Source organism: Mixia osmundae (assembly GCF_000708205.1).
Source record: "Mixia osmundae IAM 14324 unplaced genomic scaffold scaffold_1, whole genome shotgun sequence".
NCBI classification, from domain to species: domain Eukaryota; kingdom Fungi; phylum Basidiomycota; class Mixiomycetes; order Mixiales; family Mixiaceae; genus Mixia; species Mixia osmundae.
This window is the reverse complement of record NW_014575563.1, coordinates 272,330-283,257: the sequence shown is the minus strand read 5'-3', so window position 1 is coordinate 283,257 and position 10,928 is coordinate 272,330. Positions and strand designations below refer to the sequence as shown.

The 10,928-nt window shown below is 55.3% G+C and overlaps 8 protein-coding genes across 8 annotated transcripts; 4 read left to right on the top strand and 4 right to left on the bottom strand.

Annotated features, from left to right (window-relative positions):
• Positions 1–222: 222 nt before the first annotated feature.
• L969DRAFT_91400 (uncharacterized protein) lies at positions 223–1,063 on the top strand (the record flags this gene model as incomplete). The annotated part of the gene is made up of 2 exons (XM_014715095.1): positions 223–811; positions 867–1,063. The coding sequence occupies 2 exons, from the start codon at positions 223–225 to the stop codon at positions 1,061–1,063; spliced, it is 786 nt and encodes a 261-aa protein (XP_014570581.1).
• A 51-nt stretch (positions 1,064–1,114) lies between these two features.
• Positions 1,115–2,326, bottom strand: L969DRAFT_43198 (uncharacterized protein; the record flags this gene model as incomplete). Its single annotated transcript, XM_014715094.1, has 5 exons — positions 1,115–1,199; positions 1,246–1,754; positions 1,808–1,886; positions 1,943–2,035; positions 2,088–2,326. 5 exons carry the CDS (start codon positions 2,324–2,326, stop codon positions 1,115–1,117), a joined length of 1,005 nt encoding a protein of 334 aa, XP_014570580.1.
• Positions 2,327–2,501: 175 nt separating this feature from the next.
• Positions 2,502–3,854, top strand: L969DRAFT_43917 (uncharacterized protein; the record flags this gene model as incomplete). The annotated part of the gene is made up of 2 exons (XM_014715093.1): positions 2,502–2,742; positions 2,800–3,854. 2 exons carry the CDS (start codon positions 2,502–2,504, stop codon positions 3,852–3,854), a joined length of 1,296 nt encoding a protein of 431 aa, XP_014570579.1.
• An 88-nt stretch (positions 3,855–3,942) lies between these two features.
• Positions 3,943–6,282, bottom strand: L969DRAFT_43817 (uncharacterized protein; the record flags this gene model as incomplete). Its single annotated transcript, XM_014715092.1, has 7 exons — positions 3,943–4,697; positions 4,754–5,201; positions 5,258–5,377; positions 5,429–5,705; positions 5,762–5,949; positions 6,010–6,170; positions 6,225–6,282. The coding sequence occupies 7 exons, from the start codon at positions 6,280–6,282 to the stop codon at positions 3,943–3,945; spliced, it is 2,007 nt and encodes a 668-aa protein (XP_014570578.1).
• A 129-nt stretch (positions 6,283–6,411) lies between these two features.
• On the top strand, positions 6,412–6,883 carry L969DRAFT_83782 (uncharacterized protein). The gene is made up of 3 exons (XM_014715091.1): positions 6,412–6,540; positions 6,592–6,665; positions 6,717–6,883. The coding sequence occupies exons 1-3, from the start codon at positions 6,465–6,467 to the stop codon at positions 6,786–6,788; spliced, it is 222 nt and encodes a 73-aa protein (XP_014570577.1). The 5' UTR covers positions 6,412–6,464; the 3' UTR covers positions 6,789–6,883.
• Positions 6,815–9,376, bottom strand: L969DRAFT_83781 (uncharacterized protein). The gene is made up of 9 exons (XM_014715090.1): positions 9,322–9,376; positions 8,899–9,264; positions 8,819–8,846; positions 8,398–8,759; positions 8,291–8,343; positions 8,195–8,238; positions 7,853–8,148; positions 7,338–7,793; positions 6,815–7,286 (listed from the first exon to the last, which is right to left on the bottom strand). Exons 2-9 carry the CDS (start codon positions 8,923–8,925, stop codon positions 6,873–6,875), a joined length of 1,680 nt encoding a protein of 559 aa, XP_014570576.1. The 5' UTR covers positions 8,926–9,264; positions 9,322–9,376; the 3' UTR covers positions 6,815–6,872.
• Positions 8,991–10,928, top strand: L969DRAFT_83780 (uncharacterized protein). The gene is made up of 4 exons (XM_014715089.1): positions 8,991–9,268; positions 9,326–9,536; positions 9,584–9,774; positions 9,823–10,928. Exons 1-4 carry the CDS (start codon positions 9,033–9,035, stop codon positions 10,613–10,615), a joined length of 1,431 nt encoding a protein of 476 aa, XP_014570575.1. The 5' UTR covers positions 8,991–9,032; the 3' UTR covers positions 10,616–10,928.
• On the bottom strand, positions 10,622–10,919 carry L969DRAFT_20841 (uncharacterized protein; the record flags this gene model as incomplete). The annotated part of the gene is made up of 1 exon (XM_014714946.1): positions 10,622–10,919. A coding segment is annotated over one exon (296 nt), but the record flags the coding sequence as incomplete, so codon positions are not given.

Sequence of the window (10,928 nt, the reverse complement as noted above, 5' to 3'; positions counted from 1 at the left end):
AGGCAACCGATTAGTCAATCTATGTTCGGTACAACCGCGGTGGCTTAAGGCACCCAAATGGGTCACGTGATAGCAGGCTGGGCTTGCCTCCAACAGATCATCACAAATCGAGTGCCAATTCCAATTTATAGCCTTGCCCCACTCGGCTCAGCTCAGTCGCGAGACGAGACGAGCCTAGGGCTGACAGGGCTCTTGCTCGCTTTGCCACAAGCTTCCTGTACGATGGCCTCTGAATACACTGCAGAGGACTATGCCCGGTGGTACGCTTGGCAACAACAGCAGCAGCAGTCGGCAGGCGGTTCCAGTGGAGCAGTGGATCCCTCCTTCGCCTATCCCCAATACGACGGCTCGTCTGCTTCTGCGTCTACCTCTGCTTCGGCCCAACATCAGGCTGCAGTGACCTCCTACTACCCCTCGGAAGCCATCACGGGAGGGTACGATGTAGATTTGGCAGCTCAGCAGTCGATCTATACGCCAGAAGCTGCCCGATCGTTCGTCACATCCAACAAGTATACCAAGGCCATGAAGGGCAAGGCGAGAACGACGGTGTTGAGAAAGGGCGCAGGCGAAGTCTGGGAGGATCCTTCGCTCATGGAGTGGGATCCGGCTCATTTCAGACTGTTCATTGGCGATCTGGGTAACGATGTCAATGACGAGACCTTGCTCAAGTCGTTTGGCAAAGAAGCCGGGTATCCTTCGTTTGTGAAGGCCAAGGTCGTCAGAGATAAAACGACGATGAAGACAAAGGGCTTTGGCTTTGTGAGCTACTCTGATCCGGACGACTTCTTGAAAGCCTGGAAGACCATGAATGGTGCGCTATGACTCATTCAACGTGACACTGGCTGACCACCACTTTTGGCGGATAGGCAAGTACGTCGGTTCTCGACCGGTCAAGATCACAAAGGCGACGACGCAAGTACGAGCGGTCGACATTGGCGCAAGGAAAGCTCGAGAGATTGAGAACAACGGGAAGAAGACGCACATCACAGGCAACAAGTTTGTCGGGCGTGGCTCCGGTGTCGCTGTCTCTCATGGCAACTACAAGCCCGTCATTCGACGATGACAGAGCTGTAATGAGCATATATTGTTGTATACGTTTACATCATGTTTCGTATCATATAGAGAGTGACAACACTGTGCAGACCGCCAAGAGGGCCATGCTTAATTCTGTTGCAAGAAGCCCGGCAGCACTGCTTTGTCTGTCGCACAATCAGCCTCGTCCAGAGGACAGCCCGTCGCGCTCACGAGGAAGTGGATGCAGCGGTAGGTGATGTGCTTGGCGATGAAGTCGCAGCGACGCTTGTACCCATGCTCGTCGTGCTACTGCTCGTCGACGAGGAGCTATCGAGCTCTAAGACCCAACTGATGCCTCCTTGGACGTGCGACAAGAATGTCGAGTCTTGCCACGTCATTGTCAGGTGGCCCAGGCTGGTGTACCACGTCCGACCTGTAGCAATAAAGGAGCCCGGTTGTACAACGGTGCCATCTGTACCGTTCTGACCATTTGTGTTCGTGCGATTGCCTAGATCGAGAGGAGTGTCTCTGTACCAGGCAATAGGATGAGGTTGGCCACCTTGATAGTACGGTCGTGTGCCGTTCTGTGGATCGCTGTATGATGCAGGGTCGACAGTGAGCAGGAGCGTGACGTTCGTCGCACGTGGATCACTACGATACTGGTAGACCTCCTCTTCGAATGATAAGACGGGCGGCAGGTTGCTTGTCGAAGGGTGATCCGAGTCGAGAACTTCGAATGTCTGCGCCTCCTTTAGAGTGTACACGACCATGGAGACTGACCAAGAAGGCGCACGGCTTCTTGCAATGTCGGATGATAGTCAAAGAATGCGCCCAGGGCGGTACCGAAGAAGGGTACATCGAAGAGAGCAGCGCTGCGCTGACGATTTGAGCGCAGGTCCATACTTGGCCAGCAGACGGATGCGCTGACTTTCCAGAATGAATGCCTATGAGTCCCTTGCCAGCCAAGAGATACGCCTCCAGGTTGGCTCTCTGAGTTGGCGTATCGAGGATCTCATCCGAGCTGGTCGGTATATATGAGACACAAGGCTACATAGCGCGGGATGGCCGCGCACTTTGATAGAAAGGCAATTGCATCGTACTCAAGCAGAGACGCTGTCGTGTTGAACACTGCAGGATCCTCACTGTTGACGACATTGTAGAGCCCCGTCGAGGCGTTTCGACCAAACTGTTCAATGGCAGCCACTGCAGTCGGGATAGACTCGTGCCTGTAGCCTGCCGTGCGAGTGTAGACCAAAAGCTGCGCAGCCTGGCACGTTGCAGCGAAGCACAGCCATAGCAGTGATAGCCTCATCTGGGAGCTCAGGAGCTGACGAGTAGCTTGGGCGTGGTCGCTGTGCACATGAGGAGGCTGACGAGTCGGTGATGATGCTTGATCCGCTGCTTGGCGCGACTTGGCAAGCTCAAGCGCTCACCACGGTCTAGCCCGGCTGGCCGCCCTGCCCCAGCATCACGAGGCGTCTGAGCAGATGCAGCGGCCGCCAGAGCTGCACGAGTGGCAGCTACCACCGAATGGCTCGTCAGACGGCCGAAGGCAGCTCGTTGATGCCTTTGCAACGCTGTCCAACGAAGCCGCAGCATCGAGGGCGTCACTTGCCAAAGGGCGTCAGCTGAGCATCACGCCCGTCTCGCACGACCACTACATGGCCTCTCACATCACGCCAAAGGCAGAGGGGCCCCCTTTGATGCCTATGCCTGTCGCCTACGAGGGTCAGTCGGTCGTTTGCATGATGCGCAGTCTGCTCATCTACTGATGTGGCTCAACAGACTTTCAGTATTCGCTGCCTGACTTGCCCATGGATCAAGACCTGCCGAACGACAGTGCTTTCCTGCTAGGGAGCTCTGCAGAGTTTGACATGAGCCTACTCGATGCGAGCTACAGGGACGGCTTGCCGCGCGATATGCCTCTCGGCCTACCCCCGACGAGCTTCGGCGGCCAGGCACCTCAGGGTAAACCATCAGACTTGTTCGATCCATCCGAGAAGGCCCTCTTCTCCGACTTTTTACATAGTCTCGAAGTCAACCAGGACTTTCTTTTCAATCCCGACTTGCCCCCAGATCTGCCCAAGCTAGACGATCCCTCCGGTCTGCCGGGCTCGCAAGAAGGTACACAATTGGGCGAAGAGATTGAGCGTCTGCATCTGAGGCACAAGCCATCCACAGAGCTACCCCGCTCTGCCTCGCTCAAGGATCTGAGCGCGCGCCCGGTCGATGCGACGCGTGTGAAGAAGTACAGACGGACAGATCATGCCGAAGGAGGCATGGATATCGAGGACGAGCAGAAGCCACGGATACCCTGTTCGCCTGCCAAGACACGAGTGCGGCGACCGTCTCTCCGTAGTCAGACCTCCAGTACAGAGACCGCCCGACCAACGGGTCCTTACTGGCGTCCCAATGCCGCTCTTGCTCGCATACGAGCACCCAGCACGGACGCTTCCCCTTCGCGATCTGCCGGTCAGACGGAAGCTTCCCTCAAGAAAGCCAACGGCAGTATCGTGTCTGAGCAGAAGAGGCGGACGCTCATAAGAGGTGGCTTCAAAGAGCTCGTCGAGATGCTACAAGCAGCAGAGAGCGTTTCCGGCCTGTCCATCGGTTCTGCAGAGCCCGACGCCAATCTTGCCAATCTGACAGCTGACGAGCGCAAAGCACGCAAAGCAAAGAGCAAAGGTAGAGGTAGAGGCAGGAAAGGCGAAGCGGGTGCAGGCGCGAGCAAATCTGTCGTGCTATCACAGGCAGTGAAGTATGTGCTCTGGGTCAGCGAAGGCAACCGCGCATTGGAAGAAGAAGTGAGGCGGATAGAGTCCACGGCCGGTCTGTACTAATCCATGTCAAGATGCTTGTATCAAATCATGTTGCATTGCACACTAGGTTGCACAGTCCAATACAAAGGCCACAATGAAGAACAGTCGTCTATCTGCGTTGAGTCTTGCCTGATTTACGTTTGCCAGCAAACAGATGCTTCGGCATCTTTGTGACATTTCGATGATCTGCTTCGCCTGCGCGGGCCATCCGATTTGGCGTGCGCTCCGCCAGACGACGCATCTTCTTCGCTTCATCGAGTTGACTCTCCTTGATACCGGCTTTGCGACGATCAGTGACAGGCTGTCGCTTGCCTGCAGTGACTGCTGCGACCGTCGCTCTCGCTTTCTTGGACTTGGCTGGGCCAGCTTGATCTGTCTCTATCGCGTCATCGTCCTCCCACGCATCTTCGTCGTCGACGTCCATAGCATTCTCAGATCTCTTACGCTTGCCAATCTTGGCACTGGCAGCATTCGCGGCAGCGAGTAATTTAGCTCTCTCTTCGAGCGTGCTCGGGTCGATACCCGACTTGCGCAGGTCAGCCGTCATCTCGCTGAGAGTACGTCTCTTGTTCGCACGAGGAATGACAGGCTTATTCTGAAGCTTGTTCTTCTGGGTATTGAGCAGACGAATCTGATCTTTACGTGATCGAATGTCTTTGGCAGTCGTTGTTATCGCTTCTTCGTCAGAATCGAGATCTTCGTCGCTCGCATAGAAGCCATCCGCCTCGAGCTTTTCCTCTTCCTTCTCGAGCTCTTCCAGTCGCGCAAAGATATCAGGATCAACAAAGTCGGCAATATTCTTGCCATCCATGACCTCTGGCACCACGTCGTACTTCCATTCGTCCTTTTTGAGCAGGTAGTTCTCTGCAAAGGGGTCCCCGTCAGCGCAGTGATCAGCGGAGTCGCGAACACAGCCTTACTTTTAAGATCCACGGAATGGACACCGGCACCGCCGGACTCTTCCTCGAGGTCAACTTCGAGCAGTCGTCGAGCAGGATCATTCTTATCATATTTGGGTCGGGTTGCAACGCCAGCAGGAATGAACGGCGTCCGCTCGACCTCGTCTCTTGCTCTCGGCATGGCAACTCTGATCCTACTTGCTACCGCTTCTACACGCTTGGTCTTCTCCTTGCCTTCAACACGGTGGGCAAGCAGAGCTTCACAAGCGGTATTGCGAACTTCCATGATGCCTTCCTCCGACAAGCAGGACAGCTTGAGCATTTGAACGTTGTCGCCTTTGAGGATCGTATCGAGTAAAGCAGCACGACTTGGCTCGAGATCTTCTGGCTTTGTGACATCGATTTTGTTTATGACGATGAAGACGGGTTTGTTTGCAAAGAGCGGCTTGATGGATTGATACAGTTTGCACTGTGTAGAAGCGCGAAGCGCGTCAGCGCGATCATGTTGAGATGCAGCTCGCTTACCTGGGCTTCGACAGTGTAGCCACATTGTTCGCTGAGGTCCATGAAGAACAGAATACAGCTTCGCAAATGCGCGAGCGCGGTGATGCTTTGCATCTCGATCGTGTTCATATCCTCGAGCGGCTAGAAGGGGATATGAGCACAGCGAGCTCCGGAGACTTGAACGTGACGCACTGCATCGAGTAGACCAGGCGTGTCAATCGCTTGCCACCGTAGATACTTGTAGTCCATGTGTCCCACAAAGAGTGACTTTGTCGTGAAGGCATAAGGCTGCACATCGACGTCTGCGCGTGTGATCTTGTTGATGAACGACGATTTGCCGACGTTAGGATAGCCACAGACGAGCAGCGTGCGCGTGGTAGGATCTATTGCGGGCAGACGCGACATATGCTGACGAACTTGCTCGAGATAGGCGAGCGAATCCTTCTGTCTCCGCATAATCGTTGCCATTCTGTCGAGTAGATCGTATCAGCTCTTGACTTTCGTGTACATGCAGACACGGCACACCTTCCAAACGCGGCACGTTTGAGCTGCTTGCAGCGATACATGCTGTCGCCGAATTTGAGCAGGCGCAAGTAGTCCTTGCCGACCTGATCGATCAGATGGCGACAAGTGTTGAGCTGACCAAGCGCTAGCTTGTAATGGTTCTTGTCGTAGAGCACATTGAGTAGAGACGACAGGAAAGGGTGCAAGTTCTGGGAAACGGCCGCGAGCTCAGTCTCTGTGTGCGAGAAGTAATGACGAGTCATACTCACGTCAAGGATGGGAAATTCGTCGAGGATTGCACCAAGCTTTTGATCAAATGTCTGCTGAGTGAACTTGACTTTGCGCATGTAAAATGACCGGATGCGGGAGATCTTGAAGCCCTTGTGGATCTGAGTAGGCGTTCTGCGTTGGGTACCGCTCAATACGATGTCTGTGTGTCATGCGTGGTCAGTCGGAGTCTCTGTACATCGACAGAGCAACTCACCTAAGAAATCATTCGCAGTCGGCACGGGCGCAATAGCTTTGATGCCTCGAGCGGCCATCTTGTTCAGCGGAGCGAGCTGATTAGATACCGAGCTGCTGCGTTTGCCGCACGAGTGGTGCACAAGCGGGGAGGGTCTTTGATGTCAAAACTTGACGTCGGCAAGAAATTTGCGACTGGCAATCGACACATCTGCCCCGCCGTACCCCTCCTTTATCGCACATCAGAGAGCCACCAGCGAAGATGCTAGGGGGACTAGCAGCGGCAGACATTGCTCATCGAGCAGTCGTCACTTCACTAGCAGCACTCACGATCTATGGCAAGCTGCACGGAAGCCTCGGAAATGCATAGCAGGCTGACGATCACATAGGTGGAGTTGCGTTCGGATTTGGCGTGAGGAACATGCGTCTAGAGCGAGAAGCAGCGCTAGCCAAGCACGAGGCTGTATGCTGACCTACCTTGGCGGCCGATGAAGCGCTGACCTGCGATTCTCAGGAAATCTTTGCGCAAAGAACGGTCAAGGCGCCGGAGCAGGTACCTGCAGAGATCGACTTGCACGAGAGATAGCGTCAAGAGGCAGTGCACATGACCAAGAGGCTAGGACAGAACATGCATGTTGTATCCCATACGTTGCTTGCTATATCGACAAGTTTACGCACGACCTCTTCGTCCGCGTACTGCACCTCGCGCTGCACCTCTAGGCATCTGAGGACCGCCCGATTGCGTCTCCGATTTGGGATTGCGAATGGTCTCGTCGACGCTGAGCACGAGCGTTGCTGCTTCCGAAGCACCTTCTATAGCATTGACCTTGACGAGTGCGGGCTCCCAGACGAATTTGTCCATATTGTTCGCCACGCCGTCATTTTCTACATCGACACCCGCCCAAGTATCGCCACGAGCATGCAACATGCGAAGCTTATTGAGCACATCTGTCGCATCGATGCCCGCATTGTCGCAGAGCTGTCGTGGGATGATCTCGAGTGCGCGAGCAAATGCGCCGATGATGAGCTGCTGCTTGCCTTCAATCGTGCGCGAGTGATCGCGAAGATACTTTGAGATCTCCATCTGTTTGTCACGGATCAGTGTTCGTCCAGCACCGATGGAAACGATTCGCACCTCGATCGCACCACCGCCGGCAACGACAGCGTTGTTTTTTATCGCTCGTCTGACGATCATGATAGCGTCGTGCAGACTCCTTTCGACTTCGGCAATGAATTGCTCAGCTCCACCTCTGAGGATGAGCGTGCACGTCTTTGCACCCTGACAGCCTTCGAAGAAATTGAATCGTTCGCTTCCGATCTGCTTCTCTTCGAAAGTCGCGCATTTGCCCAGATGCTTCTCATGTATATCGCTCGTCGTGCTCTGGATCTGCCCTCCGACGGCTTGCACTACTCGCTTCAGATCATCTTGTGCAACTCTACCTGCGCAGAAAATGTCCCTGTCTGCAAAGTATTGGGTGGCCAGGTCGCCAATCGGTAAGCGAGACAGGACGACTTTGGCACCCGTTGCTGCTATCGCTTCCAATTTGTTGTAGATGATCTGCCATTCTGCATCGACGATCGATTGATAATCCTGCATGTGCCACAATGGTCAGCTTTTGCGAGAGCTGACAGACTGCCGGCACAACGCACATCAACCTGATCGATCCTGACTTCGGCATTATCTCGTTCTGCTTTCAGCTCGAGCTCGACATTGAGACATAGCACGCTCGGGTTCTTGAATGACTTTGGTTGTTGCTCGAAGCCGGCGTACGAGAAAGTCTTCTTGAACGCAACGCCCCTGACAAGGAGCGAGTCTTGCATGCCCCCACCTGGGATCTTTTTGATGCCGATCAGATTCTCGTCTAGATCGACTTGATCCAAGGTGAGAACGGCGTCGACGACCATGTTTGAGAAGAAAGGCTTCTGTGAATGTATCAATTTGGAAGCTGCGAGCGTGTCAATACGCGACTGAGCACTTGTCAAGAAACGTACACATCGAGGTTGCTGCACATTTCATGAGAAGGTCTCGGAAGCGGCTGCAAGAAGGGCCTAGTCAGCGCAGCACGCTCCACGGTGGCGGCAACCTACGTCTCATCAGTCTTGTCAATTTTGACGGCTAGCTCTTTGACGCGTTGAACGGCCTGTGATGAGACGACTTTGGTGAGCTCGGCTGAGCCCATCAGAGGCGTACGCACAAGTTGCGCGGCTCTCCGATAGCCTTTGACGATGACATGAGGACTGACGCCCTCCTCGACAAACTCTTTGGAGACCCTGAGCAACTCGGCAGCGAGGAGGGTGACAGAGGTCGTGCCGTCCCCCACTTCTGCGTCCTGTGCTCTCGCGATGTCGACAAGCGTTCTCGCGGCGGGATGAACGACTTCGAGCAGGCGTAAGATGGTTGCTCCATCGTTCGAGATGGTCGCTTGTCCTCTTGCGTCGACGATGAGTTTGTCCATCCCTCTTGGACCGAGCGTCGTGGCGACCGTGTTGGCGACTGCTATGCATGCATTGATGTTGCTCAGCAGCTGCGGTGTACCTTGCGATGTATCGGTCCCCTCTGTGCATGGCCATACATGAGTTTTGCAGAGAGAGAGAGCAACATCAGCAGGAGCTTGCCTCTCAGCACGATCACTGTCGGCTGGCCCTGCGTATGTTGAAGCGTCAGCATAGAGTGTCATTCCATGCAAGACACGCACCATGCCCATCGGCATTCGTCCTGCCATGCTTGCCTGCGTGCCTTGCGAACAAGTTCAGCTCGACAGTTGGCTCAAAGAATTTTGGCGACTGCTCGACTCGAACTCTGCGACCCATTCAGCGAGCCCTCTGCGCCATGTCCTTCGACTCGCTGGGTCTCGAGCCCTTTCTGTGCCGGGCACTCGACTCCATGTCGATCCGCAAGCCAACAGAAGTCCAAGCGGCTTGCATACCGCCAATACTCCAAGGCAGGGACTGTATTGGCTCGGCGCAGACAGGTTCAGGCAAGACCATCGCATTCGCCACGCCAATCTTGCAAGCGCTCGCTGAAGATCCGTACGGCATCTTTGCGCTCGTACTGACGCCTACAAGGCAAGCCAGAATGCTGCCCTGAATGTCGAGTCAAAGTCGCTAACGACACGCTCCTAGAGAGCTTGCCTTCCAGATTGCAGACCAGTTCGTGGCTCTGGGCACACCCATCAACTTGCAGTCCACAGTCGTAGTCGGCGGACTCGACATGATGGCTCAGGCGACTGCGCTCCGCTCAAGACCTCACGTCGTCATCGCTACGCCAGGCCGACTCGTCGACCTCATGCGCTCGAATCAGAACGAATTCAGCTTTGCTCGGCTGCGCTTCCTCGTACGCGCACATCCACCTGCATCAGACTCGAGCTGATGATCCTACAGGTGCTGGACGAGGCCGACAGGATGCTCAATCCGACTTTCGCAGACGAGCTGGGCTACATACTCGCAGCATTGCCTAAAGAGCGTCAGACCTTACTGTTCACTGCTACCGTCACAGATGCTATCACGGAGCTCCAGCAGAAGACGCCCGAATCTGGCAAGAAAGAGCCCTTTGTGCACCTTGCGCAAGCAGAGTACTGTCGCTTGTCCAGCGCCAGCGCACGAGCTGATCTAATTTGCAGACTAGCTACGCCTGAGAATCTGAGGCAGCTCTACGTCTTCATTCCGACCACAGTGAGGGACACGTACCTGTATGCCTTGCTCAAGAATATGTCCGCGCTCACAGGTCAGCATGCGAGGCCACGCAAGCGTGTTCGTGTCGAGCCGAAGAAGCAGCCCCACCGAAAGCACGGAAAGAAGCCGCAACCTGTGCAAGAAAGTGATGAAGAGGGAGAGCCCCTACCTCAGACCATTCTCTTTGCTTCTCGATGTCGACTTGCAGCTCAACTCTCCGTCATGCTCACCGAACTCGGCATACCCAATACCGCCCTGCATTCGCATCTCACCCAAAGAGATCGCCTAGCGTCATTGAGTCGTTTTCGAGCATCAGCCGTCCCCTTGCTTGTAGCGACGGATGTGGGCAGCAGGGGGCTCGATATACCCGAAGTCGATGTCGTCCTCAATTACGACGTGCCAAGGAATCCTGACGACTACATCCATCGGGTCGGTCGTACAGCTCGTGCAGGACGAGGGGGTGTCAGCGTTTCGTTCGTCACAGAGGGCGATGTCGACTGTGTCGACGGAGTGGAGCAGCGCACTGGAATCCGGATGGCCAAGCTAGAAATGAACGAAGAGTCTGTTCTGGAGGACCTCAACAAGGTCTCTACCGCGAAAAGGGTAGCCCTACTCCAGCTGAGTGCAGATAAGTTCGGAGAGCGTCAAGAGATCAACAAGCGCAAGAACGAGATCCGCGCCGCAGCTGCTGGTAAAAGCATGAAGCTTCGCAAGGAAGGTCAACTTCGCAAAGATGCATAAGAAATGCGATAGAGCCAGATGCATAATAAACAGCTAGTGGACGAGTCTAGATGGCAGCGCCGCCTGCGCCAGTGTTGGTCGCACCAGCACCTGCGCCAGTCTGGCCAGTGGCGGAGCCTGCGAGGCCTGCGCCGGAAGTTCCAGCACCACCTGCTGCGCCAGCGCCGCCAGCCGCAGTGCCAGCAACACCTGCGGCACCATCTGCCTTTTGGCCTGCTGCGCCCGATGCTCCGAGTGAGCCAGCACCGTTCGCGCCAACGCCAGCGGCGCCCTCGAGGTTCTCGCCCGCCGCGCCGGACATCTGTCCTGCCGA